Source organism: Erpetoichthys calabaricus, chromosome 12, assembly GCF_900747795.2.
Source record: "Erpetoichthys calabaricus chromosome 12, fErpCal1.3, whole genome shotgun sequence".
Lineage (NCBI taxonomy): Eukaryota > Metazoa > Chordata > Cladistia > Polypteriformes > Polypteridae > Erpetoichthys > Erpetoichthys calabaricus.
Window position 1 is genome coordinate 124,797,216 of NC_041405.2, and position 27,997 is coordinate 124,825,212.

The 27,997-nt window shown below is 36.7% G+C and overlaps 1 protein-coding gene across 1 annotated transcript in view; it reads left to right on the top strand.

Moving 5' to 3' along the window:
- Positions 1–27,997, top strand: part of gabra3 (gamma-aminobutyric acid type A receptor subunit alpha3) — a 534,464-nt gene that overhangs the window by 156,625 nt on the left and 349,842 nt on the right. Inside the window, exon 3 of the mRNA XM_028816097.2 lies at positions 7,216–7,334. Within this exon, the coding sequence (XP_028671930.1) occupies positions 7,216–7,334 (119 nt within the window). The remainder of the gene's footprint in view (positions 1–7,215; positions 7,335–27,997) is intronic.

Consider the following 27,997-nt stretch of genomic DNA (forward strand, 5'->3'; position numbering starts at 1 on the left):
GACTCATTCAACTCTACACAAGCCAGCATTTCAGAGGCTTTTTAACCTATTGTGTCATTTTTAAAAAGGAGACGCCAGATAAATATTATGTGAGCCTTTTATTTCAACATGGTAAACCAAAAGCTGGGTAATAATTCCTGTCTTTACAGTAATATTTCTCAGAAGAAAAAAAATCCTATGCTGTAACTGGTGTTATTAAAAGAGGATAAATAATTACCAGCAAATGGTTAAATGTATTTACTTCTCAAGCATTTCACACACTGAGCAACCTTGAGTTTAAGTATAAAAAAATCCCAGGAAGATGAAATCAACAGTTCATTGCAAAGTTCAGGGAAAGGGAAAATAAGTATTATGTTTAGCCAAGGCACTTCCTTAATTACTAAGTCACTGCTGTTGTTGTGACTCCTTCTTTAATTAAGTACAGCAATTAAATCTTTATCATTGCAACCTTGTATTTTTCAAGGCTTGTGTTCTGAATATAGAATTCAGCTGGCCAAATGGATCAAGCCTTGTAATGAAAAATCATTAAACAAGTCATTCAGAGATGTTACTGTAATCTTTTAATTTGTCTTGTTGTGACTTTAACCTGCACGATGTCTTAATCGGGTTAATCAACCACATGTAACGGGAGAGCATTCCCTTGTTTTGCTATATTCTTGTCATGATTTCACTCTCATTTTAAATTTTTATGAATGGTTCCTGGAACACCAGAAATAATTTAGATATCAATCTGCAGGTTTTAGAGACCCAGGAATCCAATGGTCACATCTATTTTTTTGTTTCACACATCTTTACCTGTGCTGCTTATTTTTTGTGTTATCCCATAGTGGTATGATGTTGTTTTTGTTTTTTTTCTGTTTGCACTGCCATTTTGAGAGTTTGGTATTGACGGTTGCTATGTGGTTGTTTGGGGTGACATCAGGGGTCATGGATGTCATGACATCACAGCTCAAGGAGTACAGTAATCCCTCGCTATATCGCGCTTCGCCTTTCGCGGCTTCACTCCATCGCGGATTTTATATGTAAGCATATTTAAATATATATCACGGATTTTTTGCTGGTTCGCGGAATCCTGCGGACAATGGGTCTTTTAATTTCTGGTACATGCTTCCTCAGTTGGTTTGCCCAGTTGATTTCATACAAGGGATGCTATTGGCAGATGGCTGAGAAGCTACCCAACTTACTTTTCTCTCTCTCTCTTGCGCTGACTTTCTCTGATCCTGACGTAGGGGGTGTGAGCAGGGGGGCTGTTCGCACACCTAGACGATACGGATGCTCGTCTAAAAATGCTGAAAGATTATCTTCACGTTGCTACCTTCTGTGTGCAGCTGCTTCGTGAAGCAACATGCTGCACGGTGCTTCACATACTTAAAAGCTCGAAGGGCACGTATTGATTTTTCTCTGTCTCTCTCTCTCTCTCTGCTCCTGACGGAGGGGGTGTGAGCTGCCGCCTTCAACAGCTTTGTGCCGCGGTGCTTCACATACTTAAAAGCCAAACAGCCCTATTGATTTGTTTGCTCTTCTCTATCTCTCTGACATCTGCTCCTGATGCGCACTCCTTTGAAGAGGAAGATATGTTTGCATTCTTTTAATTGTGAGACGGAACTGTCATCTCTGTCTTGTCATGGAGCACAGTTTAAACTTTTGAAAAAGAGACAAATGTTTGTTTGCAGTGTTTGAATAACGTTCCTGTCTCTCTACAACCTCCTGTGTTTCTGCGCAAATCTGTGACCCAAGCATGACAATATAAAAATAACCATATAAACATATGGTTTCTACTTCGCGGATTTTCTTATTTCGTGGGCGGCTCTGGAACGCAACCCCCGCGATGGAGGAGGGATTACTGTATAAAGGTTATCCTCTTGGACACCCTGGTTTGTCCAAGTTTGCAGACTCATTCTAAAACTCTACAACATGAAACTCACAAAAATAGTTTTAATTGTGAATAGTTATTTTTATTGGCATTCATTAAGACATAAAAAATATAATTTAAACATTTACATCACGTTACATTTAACTACAAAGAAGCCTAATTAAAATGTAACAAATTACTTGGTTTGTTCATGTATATGATATTGTTCGAAATTAATTTAAAATGAGATTTTTAAGTCAGTCTAATATTTTGAAACATATATGTAGAGAAACCATATTCATTGATTTTCTTATTACTTCCCTACTTTTTGCCACTTCTTATTTTTATGGCTCATTGTACATATACTTTTTCTAGTTCCGCCATGATACTGACATCCCAAAGTCCCTGGTACTTTTTTTTTCCTGTCTTTGATTTCCTGATGGAATCTTTCACCCTGTGCTTCAATCTCTACAATCCAAGATTTTCAGGGAAAAATTCCAAATGCGAATCCAAAAAGAGAACTTGGAGACTTGAATTACAGCCCAAATCCATAATCTTAACTGATATACTATACTTTTCACAGTTCCTTTGTAATCTATGTGCTTTATTCTTACCAAAAAATGTACAAAATACTTCTTTGAATGACACCTAAGCCTCTCAGTCCAGGTCATTCATAGCACCATCAATCTCTACTTCGGAAATCAGTTGTCTAATATCAGGTAAGCCAAAAATTCCCTTGTTCAATGTAGTCTTACACTAACACAGAAACGTTTGCCACAAATACTCAAACTGCTTCTTTAAACTAAGCTTAGTATGAAATGGTGATAACAGCACTTTATCTGGATCCACCAAGATAGGTGTGATGATGTTTTTGGTACCAAGTTGCAACTGTTTTCTTGCTGTTCATTCCCTCTGATCCCAATGTCAATTCCTGAATCTGTTTTCCAAGTCACAGAGAAAACCTGGGAATTATGTAAGTCATAATTGCTGACCCAGCAAAATATGTAGATCTTTCAGGTCCTTACATATCAACCAGCAATGTTCATTTTCTCAATTTTTTGCTTTAAAGATAGATTTTAATATTAAAAAAAATATTAAATTCAGACAAATTACCAAAATAAAATATTGACCTATGACCCAGCTCGGGATTAAACAGGCTTTGAAAATGGCATGGAATAAAATACTGGTATTTTATAATAGTGTGACAGCTAAAAAATGTTTTTTGTGATAAAACACTATGTGATAGAGAAAAATAGTTTTCTTTTTTAATTTGGTGTCCAAAAATTTATAAAAAACACATAAAATAATCAAAACAATGTTTTCAATATATACCTGTGTTACTGATTTTATAAGCTCTTTGGTTGCAATTTTTGTAATTGTTTCTGACAGCGACATTTGTCCTATGTCTAGTTTTGTGAACTTTGGGTTTCTAATCCTTTTGTTCCGTTCCTTGACCATGATTATTGTTTGATGTCCTGGTCTTTGTTTATTAGTTTGAACTTGACTCCTGGTTACAGCCTTGGCTTGTTTATTCTGACCTCTTTTTATCTCTTAATTCTAATTCCTTAAATAAATTGCCATTCCATGCAGTTTCAATACAGAATAATGTTAACAGAATCCACGGATCCGTTCAAAATAGTGTGTTTGTTTAGTAAACTACATACGAGAATGATGGTTAGGATTGCAAGCTTTAAAGGAAAGAGAGAAAATAAAGCAAAGTCTTCCTCCCTGAGCCTATAGACATCATCCTTAAGTGGCTGCTTGACATACCCCCTCCATATTACAACAAAGGCATTCTCCTTTCTTGCCTCCCATATGTCATTGTTTTCTGTTATAAATATTCTTCTTCCCTTCCAGTAAAGCTATTTCCAAATTACCCCTTGAGTTTGTCAACCCAAGGTTACTTCAGGGGTCAGATCAGTCCGATACACCTATAGGAGCACCAGACTAAAGTGTCCTCTGGTACAGCACCCATCAAGCCTAAATGGCCTTTAGTCTTCTTTTAACTTTAACTTTCTATATTCGCACTCTCTCTCTGATACCTCGGATAAAACCATCTGCTGCAACCTGCCAGCCAAGAAGGTTTGCCTTCTAACATTGTGAAGCAATCCCAACAGTTTTATCCAAGGAATGTGTTTTATTCTGCAGCCCTTAATGGTTTTTATTCAAAACCTCTAAGCTCTGTGCAGCATACCAAACCATGGCAGCTACTGCCTTGTCACCCAGGCATGTTAAGGACTTCCCCATCTGCCAGTGGTTATACTGCTGTCTTTGACTGGTCCCTGTTTGGACTGTCCTCTGTTCTGTCCTATCCTGGACAGTTTTCACTTTGTGCGGTCCCTGGTAGCATATTTGCCCCTGAAAGTCATTTTATATCATCACAATATATATTAAGGTATTTACAAGACAAGCAAGAATAAAATGCAATTTCTAATGCAAAACTAGAGTAATAAACAAAGCAATATTTTCCAAATTCAGACAGAGTCTGCAAAAGTAAAACAAAATATATGAAATTTAATGCAATGCGTATAAAAAGAGATAATTGACATCAAGAATGGACAGTACAACAATATCTGTATCAAAATATTAGATACAAAAAAATATGAATGAAATCCCAGGATTGAAGATTTTAAGAACAACAGAGTCCAGGGTAGATTTTACAGATTCCCCTGATGAGAGTATTCAAGTGCATAGATGATGTAAAGTTGAAATAGCTGTCACCAGCTGAATTTAGGGACAGCGAAATGGCTGTCTTCAGAAGAACATGATGTTTAGTGTGGTCATAGATGTACAGTATGTGGCATTGTACACTTTTACATTTTTCACATATACCTTTGGATAGTGAATAAGATTCAGAACACAAGAAACAATAGTACAATTGCTCATGTATTTTTTTGCAGTTTAAGCAATGGCATGTTAAGTCAGATAGATAGATAGATAGATAGATAGATAGATAGATAGATAGATAGATAGATAGATAGATAGATAGATAGATAGATAGATAGATAGATAGATAGATAGATAGATAGATAGATAGATAGATAGATAGATAGATAGACATTTTATTGTCATTGTCACTTTTACAAAGGAACAACGAAATTGAAGGGTTGCAGATTTAACGATGGAGCTGCTAGGAGTTTAATCTATAAACTCATTCATGAATAACAAGCACCCTGCCACTGAGCTAGGTCTCTATTTCCAAAACAGAAACTTCAAACATTGCCTGAAATGAGCTACCCTGACTTACACATAACTGGAGAGGAAATCCACCAAGATTACAGAGAACAATACATACTATCTGAACTGCTGCCTTCAGATCCTGCCTTCTGGGAGGAGATACATGACTCAAAAAATTCGAATAACTGAGATAGAGGCAGCTTCATCCCTGCTGTGATCAAACTGCTTTGTAGGATGAAAGTGACATGGCAACATGAGAATTTTTTTTTCTTAAAAATTGAACAAAGTAAAATAGGTTTAGCATGAACTTAAAGTGTTGCCGTCTACTATTGTGTTATATTAGCATGCCTTCCATCTTTTTGTCTTATTTATCTTACCCTTTGACTGTATGCCTGAGTTTTTGTGTCCTATACTGTTTGAGTTTGTAGACTGAAGCAGAATAGATTTCCACTTGTGGACAATAAAAATGATCTATTGTCACTTGCCGAAATTCTCATATGATTCTGCACTTATGGGGTGTATTGATAAAGGGGATGAGACAGAGGACAGAAGTAAGATGAAGAACTTTGTTTCTTGGGGCAAAGAAAATTGTCTGCAACTCAACATCAGCAAAATCAAACAACTGGTTATTGACTTTCACCACCCCAAAGTGGATTTGGAGGTGGCCCACTCCTACGAGTACTTGAGGGTCCATATCAATGACTGGCTGGACTGGTCTTGTAACACGGAGGAACTATATAAAAAAGGACAGAGCAGGCTCTTTATTTCTTAGGAGATGGCATTCCTTTAATATGGGTACTGAAATACTTTACATGTTCTACAAAACTGTGATGGCCAGTGTGATGTTTCTACATTTTGGTGTACTGAGCTGGTATCATCAGTAGAAGAGAAGTCAATCGAATCAACAAGCTAATTAAAAGAGCAGGCTCAGTTGTAGGAGGCACTCTGGAACCCTTGGAGTAGTAGAGCAAAGAAGAGAATTAAAACAAAACGGAGTGCCACTATGAACAATGCTGCACATCCTCACTGAGGCCTTTCAGCCAATGAATTATTCAGCAGAAGTGTGTCAAGAAATGCTTATTCCAACAGTAATATGCCTGCATAATGCTTCACTGGCACTGTATGTGTGGCTACTCTTTTTATCTTTAACCCAGTTGGAAGTTTGTCTTGTTTCAGTAATTCTGGTGAGTATTTAATGGGGGATGTTATTGTATGGTTATAATATTTATTGAGCTTTGACAAAATGCTAAATTTCCCCACTGTGACAAATAAATTACTCTCTCTCTCTCTCTTTCTCTATACAGTTAGGTCCATAAATATTTGGACAGAGACAACTTTTTTCTAGTTTTGGTTCTGCACATTACCACAATGAATTTTAAATGGAACAACTCTGATGCAGTTGAAGTGCAGACTTTCAGCTTTAATTCAGTGGGGTGAACAAAACGATAGCATAAAAATGTGAGGCAACTAAAGCATTTTTTTAACACAATCCGTGCACTTCAACTGCATCTGAGTTGTTTCATTTAAAATTCATTGTGGTAATGTACAGAACCAAAATTAGAAAAAAGTTGTCTCTGTCCAAATGTTTATGGACCTAACTGTATATATCTGTCTATCTTTCTATCTATGGCTACTTAAATACAACTGTTGAAAAATGTATATTTGTTTACTTTGGTGATTCATTGATGCAAAATAATATAGAAATCATGCATACAGAGTTTCTAATTTCTCCTGTTGCTTTATTTTCTACATTCTAAATTAATAGTAGATGTTTAAAAATTAAAAATGAAGTCCGTTAAATTGGTTTTTGTCATTCGAACTGGTCCAGATTAGGACTCTGGAAAAAATGTTCTTCATTCTGTTATAATTTAGGGCTGTTTTGTTTTGAAGACTATTGAAAATGGCAGTGCAGTAGTTCAGCACAAGTCAATAAAAGTGTATTTTCCAGTTTGGAGAGGTAGGGGTGGGGTAAGGATCTAGCCATGTTTAGTAGACAGAGTAATACAGTTATAAAACACATATATTCTTTGCATAGATGTTCCAACACAAATGTCTCTTTATTCAAAGCTGGTACTTATGGTCATCACACCTAAGGTAATATTTTATCATCTAATATTATAATTGTTATCAAGTCTTCATAAACAAAACTACCTGGCCATGACCTGAAATTATTTTCCTCCCCTTAGATCTGGAAGGCATGATGCTGATTTACCAGATGATGGCAAAGATAACATCACAATTTTTACACGAATCCTGGACAGACTTCTGGATGGATATGATAACAGGCTGCGGCCAGGTTTAGGAGGTTGGTAAAAACATTTTTTTGGTTTTATGATGTTAATTATAAACTTATATAATTTTATATACTTGACCCACCTTGTGTGAATGCCATAATTTTATACTTGTTTCTGCCAAATTTCCTTTTCCTCAATGCTATTTTTTTTGGTGACAATTTTGGTTGTGAATCATTATGTCATGGCTGTGAGCAAATAAAAGATTACTCTAGTTATCATAGCATTGGGATAGTTTAAAAAGATTTATGGTTGCTTCATAGTTGCTTTTATACTTTGATTACTGATTTTTTTCTTTTACTTTTGCCTGTCTTTTTATTCGTACCTTTTGCCTAGAATGTTGGTTTTGTTGTTCTGTTTTGACTTTTGGGTGGCAACGTCTGTTTGTTTTTGACTATTCCTTTGGCCAAAACCTGGCCTTTTCAAGTGTCCTCTTAAAGGTAGTCCTTTTGCCGCCAGTCCTTTTAAGGTGTAATCTTTCCAACTGTGCTTTTAAGGGCAAGCTTTAGTGTTTAGAGCAGGTGTGTCAAACTCCAGGCCTGGTGGGCCGCAGTGGCTGCAGGTTTTCATTCTAACCTGTCTCCTAATTAGTGGCCAGTTTTCACTGCTAATTAACTCCTTTTCCGTTCATTTTAAAAGCCCTGTTTTTAAGGATTCAGTCATCTGAATTAATTCTTTTCTTCATTAAATGGCAGCCAAGCAGAAATGAGATGTGAAACGAGCCAAAAGATGACAAGCTAAATTGGGGCTTCAAAGTCCAGCCAATTTCACTCCAACCAGATTCTTAATGAGAAGCTAATTCTTGCTGTTAATTAAACCCGTTATTTAATTCCATGGCTTCTTGCTGCTCTCATTGTGCCACAGCAGACATTTCCAAAATTGTTAATGTTCTGTTTTTTCTAAGAACACTGTCAAAATGTTTTGGTGAGCTGAGAGATCAGCCTTACTGAGCCCTTCACCTTTCTTTATTTTCAGATATTGTATGATGGACACAGTTTGCTGGTCATGTTTTGGCTCATTTTGTATCTCGTTGTTTGGCTGCTAATTAAGGAAAAAGAAACAACTAAAGGGCCTAAGTCAAGTTAATTAAAAATAAAGCAAAAGAAGTTAATTAGCATCAAAAACCGGTCACTAATTAAGAAGATGGTTAGAATGAAAACCTGCAGCCACTGTGGCCCTCCAGGACTGGATTTTGACATCCATGGTTTAGAGCACAGGTGTTACAATATTATTTATTGAGCTCTATAAAAAGAAACTCACAGATTTTTTTTGTTCACTTTTTGCTTTTATGTCAGTGACTCGGTCTCGGTCTACAAACTACTGGGTGCCCCATTCGGGAGAGGTGTCCATAGGCTGCAGGCCTGGTCAGTATAAAACTCACTTGTTTTAAACCAGGGCATGAGAGAAGGCAATCATTTGTTCACACAGGACTAGGTGGTACTGGATAACCATAATTTAAAGAAAAAAAACACAAATTGTGTTATTTGTTAATGTGTGTGCTATTAATCTAATATAGATTTTGGTTGCAGAAAGAAAGAAAAAAGCTATGTTAAAAATAAAATTCTAAAACCAACAGACCTTCATTAAATGCTGGGATGAAAAGGATATGAAAGCTTTTAATGGGTAGTAGCTGTATGCAGTTTTGTCTCTAAGGCTGAAACATTAGCTTCGCCTTGAGGCAGGATTTGTAAGAGGTTTTACAATGACAATCTGCCATGCAGTTCTAAAGCCTTTGTCTTAGAAATTCTCCTGTGCAAGGCCTGTTGCCTTGCAAATTAAATGATACTTCCCTACGGCAAAGCTGTCTCTAGAAAAGGCCTTGGCTTGGAAAAGTCAGTAATGCTAACTTGCATCCATTAGTTAGCTTCATATTGAGTATCTTTTAGCAACACTAGATAGTATCAAGAAAAACCAAAAGCACCAACAAGACTGCATAAAAACAACCAAACTTCATTTTACATACTAGTTGTAATATGCAGAAGCAGCATTATCTAATTGCACTTTAGAGATTAGGCACAGAACAACTGTTTTGTAATTTCCATATTATGAACATTGTTAGGTTAAGTGAGTTACTCAGAGAGAACCAGTGGAACTGATAACTTTTTGGATCACTTTTAGATGTCTCAGCCAATACATTCATATTTACTTTTATTCATTTAGCAGATGTTTTTGTCCGTAGCGACATACAAAATAATCAAGTAAACATCAGTTAGGGGGCTGTTTTAAAACAGTGTGACTAGATTCGGGGGAGCAGCCATGGGAACCACGCTACGTCCCTTGGAACCTTTGTTGGCAGCCCCAGGTTATGCGTCGGGGCCACTTTCGTGGAACACCAGAGCTCATCTTGGTTGGGCTCCGTGGCCTCCGCCAGGGGGAGCTGCACGGCTTAACGAGCCCGTTTGGGCGGGAGCGCAGCCACACCTGGAAGTAGGTCAATGAGCACCTGCAGCACTTCCGGGTGGGCTATAAGAGGAGCCTGCAGCCACTACTCAGGGCGCCAGAGTCGGGAGGAGGAGGAGGACAAAGCTGCCTGGGAGGAGTGGAGGAAGACAAAGAGTGTGATTTGGGGTGATTTTTCCTTGTGTGTTATGGGGACTGTGTAGGGTCTGTGGGGCATGGGGAAGACATGCCCCACGGCTGAAGAAAAAAATAAATCTTTTTGTTTATTTTACCCGTGCCTCTGGTGTTAGTCTGTGGCGGGTCGGTGCCAACCAAGCACCAATATCACAACAGGTTTTACAAAACTACTTAAAGGAACCGAGCAAAACAAGTGAAAATGCACTAGACCTTATAAATAAGCAAATATTAAGCCATTAAACTAATAGATCTGAAGTATAGAGTAGAAACATTTTTAAAAAATCAGTATTCTAAACTGCAAAAGGTTTTTTATTCTCTTTCAGTGAGATGAACTACCAATCCCATTCACAGGCAGCATGAAATCTATCTAAAATAATAATTATTTTTATTAGGAGGCCCAGAAGGTCCTATTCATTTGACTAGGCTAGATTTTTAACAGTGACAGGAGAACTTAACAATAAATAGCAGGGAAATTGAATGCTAACTAAAAGAAGGAGCCTTATTGCCTACATGGAACTTCTTTATTCACCTCCCCTAACATGCCTGCCTCCTGCAAAGCACAAAGAAACACTACATTTCTGGGAAAGGGAACAAATTAAAATAAAAATACATGCTTAAACATATTTCCAGGAGTTAATAAGAAAAGTCAGAAACATACAAATGACTGATTTTGGTACTCTAATGTAAAGACTGAAGGGTTTGACAGCCTCATTGCATCTTTGAGTATCTTTTATAAGAAAGACTGCCGTTGTAGTGTTACGTACGCGTGTACATGCACTTGTCATGCATTGGGCTGACGTTATGTGCATGTTATGTTTTATTTTTGTTTATGTTGTTTCTGAGTTTTTATGTGTTTCATATTTATAATTATGTACTGTCTCTATAAATGTGAGCATGTTTCGGGCCACCTATCAGTATTCATTAGAGCTATGTAGAGGAACAACCAAGTGCATCCCAGGACTGAAGGCCATGTCCTACTCTGACAGACTCGGAGAGTTAAGCCTGTTTAGTCTCGAGCAGAGGAGACTGTGTGGGGACCTAATCCAGACATTTCAAATCCTCAAAGGTATTGATAAGGTAGATCCAGCAACATTCTTTGAGCTTAATGGTGAATCAGGTACTTGAAGACATCAGTGGAAATTAAGAGGAAGTGCAAATAAAACTGAAGCCAGGAAGCACTTCTTGATGTACAGAGTTGTGGGACTCTGGAACAAACCACTGAGACATGTAGTTGAAACAGAAACCTTGACAATAACTTTAAGAAGAATTTGGATGAGATATTGGGACAGTTTAGCTATTAGCTAAACAAACGGGTTTGATGAAGTGAATGGTCACCTCTCATTTGTCAAATTTCTTATGTTGATTTAAGAACTGCTCCTTACCCTATAAAGGCTGCAGAGACAGGGAGTGTATGTGTGAATCATTTGTGTTTGTGAAGTTTTTTGTGAGCGTGGGTATTATTATTTATATTCTCGGTCCTTAACATTCACGCCTTTTTTTGCATTGTGTTTATTTTAATGCTTCTTTGTACAGCACTTGGGTGCAACCTCTGTTGTTTTAAATGTGCTTTTATGTATAAATAATCTAGTTTAATTTAATATTTAACTTTCGTGACTTCAAGTATTTACATGATTTTATTTGTAACCTCAGTTTTACTTTTGTGTAGGCAGCCATACTAAATAAGTGTGAGGTAAACTAGATAGCAAGCATACAGGGAAACACATGAAAACAGGATGCCTATGTGCAGCAAATGAGTTGCTTTTTGCCTCTCAAATCACCTCTCTTTCATTGTTGTTGAAGCTCCAAACATAACTTTGAGATGGTGATTCATTTCACTTGGGCCATAACTTTACACCAAGAGAACTCTCACTGTTGTTCTTAAAGGAAGATTAGTTTTTTCCTTCTATGTTACAGAGACTTATTACCATCACTCGATTTGTTTACAATTTGTTATTTCACAATTGTCTCATTTTCCAAATGTCTCATGTTATTTCGCAGATGCATTACAACATTGTCCACCCATGTGCTTTTCACGTCTAGTCACAAGTAGAAAGAGATTGAGCAAGGATATTGTGGCCCACACAGAAAATGAAATCAGTATATGAAGTAACCATTTAGTTTTATCAATAACTAGCTGAGGTACCTGGTGTTGGCCAGGTAAGAAAATGGAAAGATGCAAAGGAAGAATGTAATTACAAATTGCCTATTTCAAAACGATATTACCCTTTCATTTACTCATAACTATTTTTAGAATTGAATGGCTGATTTATATTTTGTACAGTGTGCTGCCCAAATAGCAATAAATGACTGTGGTGACCCATCGTGAGACACTTCACAAACCCTATGCAACTCTGTAGCAAGTCACATCACAAACTGCATGCAACCCTTTACCAGTGAGCACACCGGTGAGTCATGACCCTGTGTGACACAAAAAAGTTGCATCCCGTGATCATAGTTTAAGAAATTATAGACTACATACAATCAGTGATCCCAATTTGTTTTGAAATTTGAGTCAACTGTGAGGTCACAACTCCCACTGCCCCAGAGCCATCCCTATGGGGGACATGATTAAGAGTTTTATGTCATAAACTTAGCTTATGGTAAACAATACCTTTTTGCCAAATTTCAAGTCTGTAGCTTAAAATGCAAAGCCATCCTTCATTGATATGGGGATTTTGATGTGGGGTGAGGCTGAATTTCCAGTTTTGTCATGGAGTTTATGTTTGCAAAGGCTGATTGCTATGAGAGATTGTGCGTGACTGTGCCTAGTGATACATTGGCGTACCTTCAAGGTTTGATTCCTTCCATTAGCCCCATGCTGCAGACTTGAACTAAGCATATTTTCTGGTGGCATCACACACCTGTGCATTTCTTCCCTATTGATATGCCTTCACTTTGTCATTATGAGTTAATGAATGCAGCTTGTTTGGCAAAAAATGTCATATTTATCCATCCATCCATCCATCCATCCATCCATTTTCCAACCCGCTGAATCCAAACACAGGGTCACGGGGGTCTGCTGGAGCCAATCCCAGCCAACACAGGGCACAAGGCAGGGAACCAATCGTGGGCAGGGTGCCAACCCACTGCAGGACACACACAAACACACACCAAGCACACACTAGGGCCAATTTAGAATCGCCAATCCATCCATTATCCAACCCACTATATCCTAACTACAGGGTCACGGGGGTCTGCTGGAGCCAATCCCAGTCAACACAGGGCGCAAAGCAGGAAACAAACCCCGGGCAGGGCACCAGCCCACCGCAGGGTATACACACACACACACACACACACACACACACACACACACACACACCAAGCACACACTTGGGACAATTTAGAATCACCAATGCACCCAACCTGCATGTCTTTTGACTGTGGATTGAAACCTTAGTACCCATAGGAAACCCATGCAGACACGGGGAGAACATGCAAACTTCATGCAGGGAGGACCCAGGCAGCAAGCCAGGGTCTCCTAACTGCAAGGCAGCAGTGCTACCACTGCGCCACCGTGCCGCCCTCATATTTATCCATTTAAACTTAAATCTACCACACAATAATCCACCATATAGGCACACACACACAATATATACTGCTCACACAAAAACACATGTATTTACCACTCAGAGAGCATAAATTAAAACTATAATAATCTAAGCAGAGTTACTCAAGAGCTTATATATCAAAATAACATGCTTTATAATGGGAAGATACTGGTGAGTACTGTTGATCCTGAAGTTCAAGTAAGTAGAACTGCATTTCACAAGCAATACATTCAGTCCAGAACTTTAGCTCAGGTTGTTTATTTGTGTAACCTAAAACTAAAGATAGATAGATTACTTAACTGTCAGACATGAACACTGCATAAAAAAACTGAACAAATTTCTAATACTTTTTGTGGCAATGGTATCAGCATCCCGAAGCTTTAACTTCTTCACATTCAATCCTGTCAGGTTTGAGTGCCCTACTCTGTGACCCTGTTACATATCAGCATTCTGCAACTTCACCTGTAAGGACTTTACTCCTCAGTTTGTCCTCTCTTTGGAGATTTATCCTGTCAGCGATGAATGGCTTTTTCCTCAGCAGATTCTGATGCTGTCTACAGCTACATCTCTGTATTTTTTTAGCTCACACTTTTACCAAAAGACTTAAATGATCTCAATTAGAACATTAGAACATTAGAAAACTCTAGACGAGAACAGGCCATTCAGCCCAACAAATCTCACCAGTCCTATCCACTTATTTCTTCCAAAAAAACATCAAGTCGAGTTTTGATAGTCCCCAACGTCTTACTGTCTACCACACTACTTGGTCTCTTATTCCAAGTGTCTATTGTTCTTTGTGTAAAGAAAAACTTCCTAATGTTTGTGCGAAATTTACCCTTAACAAGTTTCTAACTGTGTCCCCATGTTCTTGATGAACTCATTTTAAAATAACAGTCTCGATCCACTGTACTAATTCCCTTCATAATTTTAAACACTTCAATCATGTCACCTCTTAATCTTCTTTTGCTTAAACTGTATAGGCTCAGCTCTTTTAATCTTTCCTCATAATTCAACCCCTGTAGCCCTGGAATCAGCCTAGTCGCTCTTCGCTGGACCTTTTCTAGCACTGCTATGTCCTTTTTGTAGCCTGGAGACCAAAACTGCACACAGTACTCAAGATGAGGCCTCACCAGTGCATTTTAAAGGTTGAGCATAACCTCCTTGGACTTGTACTCCACACATCGTGCTATATAACCTAACATTCTGTTTGCCTTCTTAATGGCTTCTGAACACTGTTGGGAAGTCGATAGCTTAGAGTCCACTATGACTCCTAAATCCTTCTCATAAGGTGTACTCTCGATTTTCCAACCACCCATTGTGTATTCAAACCTCACATTTTTACTTCCTATGTGTAATACTTTACATTTACTGTCATTAAACTTCATCTGTCACAAATCTGCCCAAGCCTGTATGCTATCCTAGTCCTTCTGTAATGATATAACGGATTTTAAATTATCTGCTAATCCATCAATCTTGGTATCATCTGCAAACTTAACCAGCTTGTTACTTATATTCCTATCTAAATCATTTATATATATTAAAAATAGCAGTGGCCCTAGCACTGACCCCTGTGGAACATCACTGTTAACATTGGCCAGTTCTGAAGAGGTTCCTCGCACCATCACCCTCTGCTTCCTGTGTCTGAGCCAATTCTGCACCCATCTAAAAACATCACCCTGAACTCCCACTTCTTTTAATTTGATGCCCAACCTCTCATGTGGCACCTTATCAAATGCTTTCTGAATGTCAGGATAAATAATATCATATGCTTTACTTTCATCGTATCCTTTTGTTGCCTCCTCATAGAATTCCAGCATGTTAGTAAAACACAACCTCCCTCTTCTAAACCCATGCTGACTGTTCAGAATAACTTCTGTCCTTGCCAGGTGTTGCTCAATCTTATCCTTAATAATTCCTTAAATTAATTTGCCTGTGATGCATGTTAAGCTTACTGGCCTATAGATGCTTGGATCTGCCCTGTCACTCTTTTTATATAATGGGATGATATTTGCCATTTTCCAGGCCTTCGGAATCTCTGCAGTGTGCAGTGACTTCCTAAAAATATGTGTCAAGGGTTTATATATGTACTCTTTAGCCTCCTTAAGAACTCGAGGGTAAATATTATCTGGTCCTGGTGATTTGTTTGATTTCATCTCTTTTAATCTGAGCAGCACTTCTCCCTCTTCAATTTCCAAATCCCTCAGTACCTCCTTCGTAGTCCCTGTTACCTCTTGGAGGTTATCCACAGTTGTAAACACCTCAGAAAAATGTAAATTTAGGGCATCCACTATTTCACTGTCTGTATCTTTTAATTCCCCTTTATTATTTCTGATGCACTTGACCTCCTCCTTGACGGTTCTTTTACTACTAAAATACTGAAAGAATCTCTTAGGGTCGTCTTTCACCTTATCTGCTATATTCCTCTCCAACTGTCTTTTAGCCTCCCTGATATCCTTCTTAATGGTTGCCCTCATGCTCTCATACGCTCTACGATTCACTTTGCAGTCATTAGTCTTATATGCCTTATAAAGCAGTTTTTTCTTTTGAAGCTTCTTTTTTAAATCTTTATTAATCCACTGTGGAGTTTTTTTTAGTTTCCTATTAATTCCAAATTTATGTACCTGTATGTATCTGTCCTGCATTACATGTAAAACATTTTTAAACGTGCTCCTCAACTGTCTCCGCACTTAAAAACTTATCCCAGTGTATTCTACTTAGACATTGTCACATCTGCTCAAAATTAGCCCTACCAAAGTTCAACTTAACAATTTTAGTCTTTGCATCTGTACTCTTGCAAAATACTGAGAATTGTATTACATTATGGTCACTTGACCCTAGTGGTTCAATCACTTCTACACCCTCAATTCTATCCTGATTATTACAAAATACTAAATCCAGACAGGCTTCACCCCTGCACATGCTGTGTTAAAAAACAGTCACTGATTACTTCTAAAAACTCCTGCTCTTGTGCTCCTCCATCTGCAAATATTTGGATAATTAAAGTCCCCCATGACTATAATATCTCCCTGTAAACTTGCCTTTTTGATATTACTAAAGAGATGTGTATTGAAATTACTGTCTGAATTGGGTGGTCTATAGCACACTCCTAAAATAAGACCTCTTCCTCTAATATTTCCAGGCGAAGCCACATGTCCTCACTAAGATGGGGCTCACCATCCAACTGAAGAGGACTTACATTTAAATTCTGTTTGGCATAAACAGCAACCCCACCTCCTTTTCTGTTCTGTCTATACTTCCTAAAAAATGTGTATCCCTCTATGTTACACTTATCCCCATCTTTATTATTTAGCCAAGTTTCCGTTATTGCTATAATATCATAATTATGCTCTACTACACACAACTCCAACTTACCTTATTTTTGATACTTCTAGCATTACGGCAAGCTAGTTTTAATGTGTTACTCCTTCTACATTTAAATGTTTGCTTAGAATTTACATTACTATGCATTTTTATTTCTACACCATTGTTTGTTCTTCCATGTATAGATCTAAACCTGGCCTGTCCTAAACTCCCTGCTCCCCCATTCCCTAGTTTAAACAACAATGGTACAGTTGTATTTAGGCTTCATCAGTGTGATCACTGGCAAATTAAGTGACATTTGCTCAGGGTTGCACAGTGAGTTATTAATGAGGAGTGAACTGGGCAAGTTTGTGGTTTACTTTTATAACATTGTACTAAATATGGATTGAATGGCACTGTACTGAACGTATACAAAATGATATATAATTCCTGCCATTGTCTCTATTGATCTAAATCATAATGACGTTGCTCGGACTGTTTTGTTAAATGTTGAAATCCCACAATAAGAACTCATACTGAAGACATCATGACTAAAAAAATACCACTGTGTCATTAGGAAGTTATCTTGAGTTTTTCAAGTTAAGGTATTTCTTGGTGCAATTCATTTGTGTGCAATCTAATTTAAAGTTGGTATAACATATTCATTTACTGGAGATCTTGAAGCTCTTTGGAGATTTTTGCTTTGAGCTGCTGTAATTGTTCAGCTAAAGAATGTACAGTCTCATTACTCAGCCTGCTGAACTGCCAAAGAAATGGTACATAAAAAACAGACACACACTTACTTTCAGTTTTATACATTAGATGGGAATTAATTATTATGCTTACAAGAAAAGAGATAAGAATTTGTATTTATTTTTGTTTTAGTGCAATGTCAATTGGCTCTAAAATTGAGTCCCGTCCAGCTCTAAGTCCCAAGGCAACTTGAAGGCTTCTGATTGTTCCTGCATACAGTGAAATCATTAATGCTGCACTAGCCATAACAACACTGTGCAACAGTTCACAGGACAGGTTCACTTAAGTTCACAAAAAAACATATTTGAGTTGCACCTTAGGTAGCACAGTGTTGCTGCTTCACAGCTCCAAGAAAACTTTTTTGGATGCCATTTCCTGTCTGTGTGTGGTTTTGGAAAATGAATAAAAGAATTAAGGGGTCCATTTGGGTGTGCAATCATTAGAACATCTGCCTTACTGATCAAACAAAAAATACTTGTGGAGCTAATTTGAGGCCCTAACACAAGTGTGTGGCCTTAGATGCTAACAGCAGGAATATGATGAGCTTGCAAGGTCTTTGTTTGAATTTCAGTTGTTTCTAATGCAGTTAGGTTGAGCACTTGTCCGCATAACTACCTCCTCCAAAAGTGGTAGAATACCATAGTACTGAAAAGAAAGTTGCCTAAAATGATAAAAACAGTAACACTAAATAACAAAGTTTGCTCAAAACATTAGGAAAAATAATCTGTAAAAGCAGACGAACACATGGAAAATAAATCTGAATTAATATAAGCTATCCTAATTCTGGGGGTTTACTAGTAGTGGTTTACTTCATGATGTATAATATAGTTGTGCGAAATAATTGAAATATTAAAATATGTTTTTCAAATGTTTAAAGTCCAAATATTCGCGAACGTAGTAGAAATGTTTCATTTTTTACCCTCTGATAGAAGTCAAAAGACAGCTAGATCCCTAGTACAGGACCAGAAATCAAAAAAAATATATCATATTCATAATTACCGACCTTGAAATAGTCTTAAACGATACCCCACATGTTTGTTTGAAATTTGTCATTTTTAACCTTCAGGGAGTGGCTCTTAAAGGGCTCGGACCACCGGAAAATAATCAGATATTAAAAATATCACCTAATATTGCTTTCTTGATCAGCAACCTCGAAAGAGTATCGACACTCCACATGCCTTTTTGTGAATAGGACTAACATCCCCTTTGTATCACATTAGAGGTTGAATCCCCTTTGTTGGCTGGAATGAGACGCACAACTTCAAGTCCTTCTGATCCTATTCCTTTGACCCTGGCCTGTCTCCATTATGATTTGGTTCTCCCAATTATAAACATTTTATTTTGAAAAGGTTTATTGTCAATGAGGTTTTCTAGCCACATAATGTATTTTGCAGTTATCATGTTACCTGGAGCTTCTTTCGTTGTATCCACGGACACTGTGCAGTCTTACAAATGGTGTCAGTGTGTGCAAATACAAAGTTTGTTAACAAAATGTGTTTCAGACTTCTATTCCTCAACATAACCTTGTTGAGAATTCACTTTCTTTTTGTAAAAGTTTCAGTGTTTCTATACTGATAGCCATCTCTGATGTTCTTTAAAGAACTTTTTGGTTACATATCATCCTTAGCTTAAATTTTACGGTTGTCTATTCATTGTCTTCTGCTGCAAATGTAATCTGAAAATACAAATGTCAATTCAAGCTGGTTTTTTTTTACATTTTTCCAGCACAATTAACATACTTCCCTGATATTGTTATGTTGTGTCTCACCGTGTTACTGTGTCATTGATGATGTGAAGAATAGTGAACATTCTCAAAGTGTTTTCTACCTAAAATAATTCAGTGGAGCTTACAAAAATATAGGGAAGTGATTTTACTAATTACAAATGACACCAGGAAGAAATTTTCAAAGGGGCAATACTCCAAGACATTGATACAGTGGCAAAACGACACTCTTATAACCTCTCTGAGCTTACCTTTGCAATTGCTGAGATCCTACTAATTTTGAGGAGTCACTGGCACAGTTTTTCATCAAGGTGCCTTAGAATAGGTCTCATTATCTTCCATCTGTTTCTTCCTTCTTTTCAGATCCTGGCCTCTCTTATTTCTGCCACACTCAGTAGAATTCTGACTGAGGGACAGCTTCATATGCTATCCCAGGAACACTTTCAGGACTAAAGGCAGCAATATATTTGCAAAAAGAACACAACTCAGAGATCCATTGGCAGCATATTATTTAGTGGGTCCTGAAGATGTCAGGTCTTAATACTATCACCCCTACTGCTTTTTCTATTAGAGGTACTGCATAGTTCAAACCCCCCCCTTTTGGGACTATGAGTCCAGTAGTACCAAGAGGAAGTTGCCATTTCTGGCATTTCTTTGTCAACCTTATACGTTTGGTCATGCAACCTTAACCTTAAGCTGGGTTGTCTGTCTGCTAACATATTGGACAGCATAATGTTTTTCCCCAACCAAATAATTATTGTTGTCCCTTTCTGGTTTTCTACAAGAGCATACTGCCCCTGGTTATGCCCATCTTTCTGCACTAACATAATAATTTATGTTGTCCCTGCCTGAGGCCTTGCCATCTTGTATTGTCCGCTGTGTCACAGTCCACCATGTCTTCGATTGCTATAGTTACTCTTCTTTGTCTCTTTACAAGTCTTCAAAAGCAATTTCCATGGCTCTGTGAAATATTTTGTTGAGCATACACCAAAGGGAAATCTTCAGTTTCAAAACTGGGCAAATGGCATTGTAATTATGCATGATGTGTGTTTCTCTCTTTCTATCTACAGCTGACACATGCTATAAAATGCATCTCAGATTTAAAAATATGCTCTACTTATGCCACCTCACTTAAAATTTCTTCTAATTTGGTGACTTGTAGTATGCAGTCGTTCAAATATTTGAATCTGTGCATATTTACAAAGTGCCACTGCATTTCTATACACAAAACATTGTATTGACCTATCACATAGTTTCCTAAGTTACATTGTTCACTTATAACATCAGTCTTCTTTTAGTGTTGTGGTCTCAAATATAATGAAATATATTGTAAACATTGTTCAGCAAGTTGTTTAGACTCTTTATGATGATCAACTAATAAAATTGGCCCTATTATGGTTCAGCCATGGCTTTTTCCCAGGTATGTTATCTTTTGTTAAGCTCATGTTTTTATGTTATTTTTTAAATATTTTTTTCTGTTTGTTTTTTTGCAAGAATCCAGTCATTTGTAACTTTCATATTATAAATTTTTCATGCCAGTCAAGCAAAACATGAAACAGTATGAAAAGACCCAAAGTGGCCACCATTTTTTTTTTCCCAAACCCATCTTCTTTCCTTAATTGACTTCCCTAAGTTTTCCACTTGCACAATTTTTTATGAAGCTGTCCGGAATTAAAAAAAATAATAATTAAATTGAAAAAGTCATTCAATGAGAAAATCCTAATTATATAACCAAATAAATAACCGATAATAATAATAATAAATAAATAATAAATAAATAAATAAATTATAAATAATATTTAAATAATAATTTAAATAACCAGGTAAAAACACTAAGGCATAAACCAGTTTGAGATAAAGGAGTGAGAGTCAAAACATAGAACATGAACCTTTCTATGAGCACCAGTTCACTGGTTAAATCCACACCTGTGACAATGCAGCTCATGCCACTGCCTCATAATTTATCAGCTCATATGGTATCATGAGGGTAGTTCCTAGCAGCCAGGCAAAGGTTCATAGCAGATCATTGCCTCCTGGATGTGGCTTTCAATGTAAGGATGTGATACAGACAGCTATAAAGTGAAAAAGAATTAAAAACCTTTTCAAACTAATTTTAAAATACTAAATTTTTGTAAACTAAAAAAAATATTCAGATCACAGAAATAATTAAATAAACCAGACAGGATTCCCAAGTTAACAGTTCTTATTTTTCTTAGTATTTATTGTAACGTATGTTAATTCTGTTAGTTGTCTTCCTTGTCCTTTGGAAGCTGCGCCATAGGGGGTGAACCCAAGATGCTGTACCTGTGTTGGAGGCCACCTATTTAAAGGCCTCAGGGCAAGAACATTAGCTCCTGCTCATGGTGTTCGGGTCTTTTTTCTTGGATTCTTTCTCTCTTGAGGATTTTGTAAATTTATGGTTCTGATTATTTCTTTTATGGGTTAATTTATGCCTTTGTCTTTGGCATTGATTTTGGATCTCAGACTTGAATTATGTTAATGTTTCAGTTACCTCTTTGGAGGCAACTGTTGCTTTTTCAAATTATGTTCTTGATATTCTAAAGATTGTTGCTTTGACTTTATTGAGTCAGGTGTTTTATAGGCCGTAAACCTAATTTTTAATTTCTGGACTAGGGTTGCATTAAGATTTGATGCCTTTCTGAGATTTGTGGGTCCAGAATTTCATAAAAGCTTAAAGTATCCATGCCAGCCTGAATATGCATTGCAATGCACTGGTGTCCGACCCAGAGTTGGTTTCTGTGCTGCTGGGATTGGTTCCATTCTTCTTTGGTTCAAAATGGGTAAGCGCTTTAGAAAATGGATTGATAAATGGATTTGTCATTCCAATACTTTATCTGAGATTTTTTTATAGGTTTTCCTTTTCTGTATTAATCTTGGTATTTGCTTATTTTATCAGTCCGTTGTTTTAAATGCAAAGTTTGCAAAGAATTGATATAATGTAGCCAGTTAATTATGCATATATTCTGTGCTTTTATATCATTTGACCATGCTCTTAATCCAACTTGTTTCTTTATCATGTAGGCATGTTTGCAGTAGTTTAAAATCCTTAACTGTTATTACATTCATCTTCAGTTCATTTTTCAATTTAAAAATCATTTCAATTCAACAGATACCTCCATGTGTGTGCAGGACTTTCTTTCTTTATTTATTTGTTAGTAACATAATTTCACTTCCATTGGTTGTCCTTCCTACCTACATTCTCTTTACTTTCCACTGTTGCTACATGTTTTCATAACCCAGCTAACTCATTAATAAAACAAAACAAAAAAAATAATCAAGATGGTCAAATGTTCTGCTTAACAGTATGAAACTGCTTTAAGTTAAAATGTTGCAGACAGCATGTGATGTAACTCATGGCAAGCCATCTCACTAGCCAGACAAAGAATTACATAAAGATTGCAAAAGTTGGTTTCAGCAAATAACTATGTTAAGTCAACGTGTGTGCCTGCCTGCTATAACTAGCTCCTAAAAGATATTTTAAACACCATAGTGCTAAAAAAATAAAAACAAAATAGTAATGACCTTAAAAAAAGAAAACAGGGCCAAAGGACAAGAAAATGTCCTGAAAAGTAAAAAAAAAACAAACTATAAGTTGTAAAAAGTACAGAAATAGAAGGAAACAGTACTACAGGATGTAATTTGGAACATTGCCTGGCTTCTCCACAAATACCAGTTTGACCATAACATTTCACCTGCATCTATAATTTTCTAAAATGGCTCTCAAGCCTAGATGACTATGCCCAGTAACATCACATGCCAATCATGTGACCACACCCAACACACATGTATCCACAAATACATGACGGTTGGGGTGCCACAGCAATCTTGGGTTCAGGAAACAATTTGATACCAGAAGCAAGTGAAACAAATTAAATAAAAAAAAAAAAAAAAATGTACAAACATTGTAATAAATAAGCATAACAAAAACTGTGGTTTGCCATCTCTGAATTGCTGTATTCATGGGACCCTTTCAAATTTGCTTTCTGTCTTTGTAAATGTGGAATGCACAAACATTGCTGCCTAATGCTTTTAGCTTTTTATTAGCTCACAGACACAATCTGATCTCTAACGAATAAGTCCAGAATGTCATCATGATTGCATGGCTATGTTTATATTTCCAAGGATGCAAGACACATTACAAGCTAAAAAATTCAACTAGCTGCTAAATACAGTAAGTGAAGACATTTAGTAGTTTAGCTGACCAGTATGCATTAAACCTATGATGTACTGTACTTCTTCACAGTTGTTCATGTTCCTTACGCTCTGCTGCATTGTATAGCCCACAAAAGTAGTGGATCTACTTTCTCATCTCTATACTTGTTATGATCTCTATTGCAGTCACTTCTAGTAGAAAACACTGTTTGATAGGTCTCCATTTACTGTCCAGTGGACCATTCTTTTATTACATACACCTATAGAACAAGCACATATCTCATAATGAGGCAGTGCTTATTTTTCGTAGTATTTTTAGTTTTCGTTAGTCATTATATTTTCTGCATCTACTTAAAGTCTAGTATAAGAATCACTAGTTCACCTTGCAAATGTATCAGTTTTTATCCGGATTTTCGAAATTCACTCTAGAACATTAAAAATTGTTTTAAGTCATGGATAACTTCAAACATATATACAGAAGCAGCAACTTGCTTCCTTTGAGATACAGATGCCAGATTCTCCTTTTAATCTTTCTTCGGTCTTGTAAATGAGACAGAATAATAAAATTCTAAAATAGGATTTTGCATCAATGTCAGGGATTAAAGGAACTGAAAATTAAGCTAATGATTTGGAAAATGGTGGCTCCTCTGCTGATGCTGTGAATCCCAAGATTCCTGGAGATACTGAATGCGCAATGCAACACTGATAGCTGCATCTTTGACTTTTTATTCACTAATCAATTCTAGGATTAATTTTTTTTGATATTTAGAGTGCTTAAGCAGACTTGAATAGGATATATATTTACTGAAATCCTGCAATATTTACTGAAGCAAACTATTTCATTTAACTAGTGAAATATGCAATAGCCCTGTGCTTATACCTGCTAATCTCATTGCTTGAACAATGCCTGCAGGTTTATATCTTATGTTAATATTGAATTATTTGACGACCGCAATGTGAATGTATTTTTGTGATGGATGCAGTTCCAATTATTGTTCTAAAACTTGGTTCCTTTGTTTATTTGCTTTACATAAGCAGAATATAAGAATCTTGCCTGCATTCAGTAAAACAATAAAACACATCTTGTAATAGCTTGTATAATTTTCATTACAAAAGTGCAACATAAATCACTATATAGAGAAATGAGGCAGGTTATTCAGCAGCCCTTCAGTATTGGTTTGGATGTTGCTGTCAGATGAGGTACATATTCAGAGCACAGATTTACATGTTAATAGTTTGGTTCTCTATAACTGTACACCTATCATCCACATACTGTAGATTTTGGAGAAACATTCCACCAGATTTTAAAACAGCTGACAAAAAGATACTAATGGTAGATCAAAAGTGGAAACCAGAACTTGCATAAGATTTTGTCGCACATGAAATCCAGAAACATTAGGGTCAATCTCAAAATAATAACTTTTGGGATAAATGGTACAATCAGTGTGAGATCAAATGTATGTAGCAGATCTAGGCAGTGGTGGGTAGATGTTTTTCCTTGGACATCATAACGCATTGTAATAAACCAAAACAGAATTTCCACAACAAAAAAGAGTTGGGGACCGTCCTTGTATAATGTCTACAGACAAATGAAAATGAAAAGTCAAAAATGGTGATCAAAATATGTTTACAGTACATAACATCAAGTTTTACAAATAGAGGCTTTTTATACACAAGGAAAATAGTGGACGGAAATGAGCTGGCAGGAAATGTCGTCGGAACAAGCAGACGGATACAACGTCATCAAAAGGGACCAGAAGTGATGTAGTGGGGAAGTGTCAACATGGGTCGGAGCCAGAAGCGACGTCATCAGATGTTGCCGGAGGTGGCGTTTCGGTGGCCATCTTGGAACCCGGAAGTAAGTTTTTCTCTGAAGAAAGAGGGGCGTTAGTACCGCAGATTAACCCTTTGTCTCGTGATATTTCACTCACCTCCGGGCTTGTTGACTGCCTCCTAATCGCACATGTGTGACAACGTTCATAATGGTCTATAAATTGAAGAGGGTGGGGGGCATTTTCTCCTAGAGATCATTCATATTTATATATTACACACAAAGCACTATATTAACATACAATAGAAGAGCAGGGGTTTTGCATATGCTTGGATGAGCCTGAGCTGGTCCTTACTTAGCCTTATTCTAGAGCCAGCCGTGGTTACAATAGTGTCATCATCGCCAAAAACAACAAACCTACTATGTTATCCTGCTTTATATGACATTGTGTAATAGTTTTCAATATAAAGAACTTCATTAAATAAAGAACATATTGTGGATGTATTGGCTCACACCACCCCGGGTCAAGTCTAGGCCTCATACAAATCTGTGATGGTTAACTAGATATTTTAAATTGGCCCAAAGTGGGTGTGGGTTATCTTGCACCCAATTTGCTACAATGACAATGATTTACGTTGAGTACATATACAAAGTTTTAACAGGCAACTCACAGATGTTTTAGCCACAGGTGGAATTTAATGGGTGACTGCCCCCAGCAGATGCACAATACTAAAATAATCTCCTATAAAAGGTTATTTTTCTTCAAAAGCTTTTTGAATGTAAATATGTTAATCAATGGATATGATATTTAAATCCATTCTACCCTATGCAGCTCCCTCTTGCACATTGCCCGTCCTTTAAAAAGAGAAATATCCTGTACGAATTCAATGACTAGTACGACTTCAATAATTAGTTTATGATTTCAAAATAAACTTGAGTGAGGTCACTTCACCTTGCATGTTTTGCATCTGGCATTTTTCTTTTTTACATGTCAGGTAGCTGCTCCTGTCAGCAAACAGATCCTCAGTAGTCAGACCGAGAGATTGAAACGGCCAGAGTGGCGACATTTTTAATAAACAAAAATGTTACCTTGATGAACTGAATGAAAAGTTAAAAACATGTTACCTTTCATAACAGTTAATAAAATCCCAGAATGCACCTGTGTTATGCAATGCATACATTTTCTAACTTGTTTAAAAATTGAGAAAGGGTTTATTTTGCCACAATTACAAGTAGACAAACAAGCTAAAAAACATTTTCTGACATTTAAACATCATTAGCAGTGCTTTGCTGCACCCACCACACAGCAAACCACCCAGACTGAGATCTGAGTGCAGCCGTGCACATTTTCATAATTCCAAAGTTGTAAATGCGTTGTTATAGGTGAGATTTAGCTTATACTGTAACATTATATTAGAAACAATTTTTGATATTTGACTTGGGATATGTAAATATGTGGCAGAAAAACAAATGCAGTTATTTTTTATCGTTTGATATGACATTGGCTGGATGGCAGATAAACTCCAACCATGATTTTTGCATTGATTTATGATTTTTTTTTTTATAATTTATTTTATGAGATTTGTTTGCTGGAGATCTCTAATTGTTTTCATGGATTTTAGATGGCTGCCATGTCATGACATCATAGGGGTGAAGTATTGATGGCCATTCTGAAACACTGTAAAAGCAAACTTAGAGGCATGGTCAGTTCAGCAGTTCTTTTGATAATTTTGGGCCTAGACTCTGCACTTTTGATGGTATATTAATTAAATAATTAAACACACTTAGGAGCTCCTGATAATTCTAATAACCTTAAGCCAGACTGATTGATCACAGCCATAGCCATAGAGCCTGATGAGCAGCACATACGTTTTAGTCATTAAAAGGTGAGAGTAACATCCAACACAAAAAAAGGAACAGTATCATGGGTTTAAAATGTAGTCACTCTCTAATACTAATACCATATTTTGATGTACAAACATTAGAAACGGGACAGGCAGGGTTTCATTTGTAACTCAAGTATGTTTTCTTTTTATTTAACTTTTTTGTTGATTCTTATAGGTTTTACAAATATTATTAATTTTGTTTTTGTTTTATCTCCATATATTTTCTGAGTGAATACTTTGTTTAGGCTGGTGTTCTGTGTTATTTGTCCCTTTTGTTCTGTGCTTTGTGGACTACATACTCAGTCTGGGAGAGTGGAGCCACCAGACACTGCAGCTGCAGAACCAGCGCTATTTATGGGCCCGTGTTGCTTCTTTTGTTTTTTTTTTTCTTTCTTTGTTAAAGAGAGTGCCATGGTTTCAGGTCGTATTTATAAAAATGGAATTCATAAGACCATACTAATGTGAGACATGAATGTGGCATGTGTGTGACTATTATACATGTTTCAAGGCAACGCATCATCACATTTGCAACAAAATGTCCTAGACTTCAGAAAGATAATGAGGAGAAAAAAAAAAGCAGAAATCAATCCAAAATGTCTAAAGAAAAAATGCTAGAAAAACACAGTGTAAGTAACTTGAAAACTTGGTCAGAATGCCAAAAATTCTGATATGGTTACATAATTTTTGGTGACCTTCTTTTCAGTGAGAAATGACAGCCACGCAGTTTCATTTGGGTTGTTGTTAGATTTTGAGAGAAGCAATGTTTGTGACTGTCATGCACCCTTTTCCTTTCTTATATTATTTATCAATAGTAATTTTTGCCTCAAATATATTATCTGTTGCCTAACTTTTCTTACATTATCTATCTATGATACACTATATTGCCAGAAGTATTGGGAAGCCTGCTTTTACACACACATGAACTTTAATGAAATCCTATTCTTAA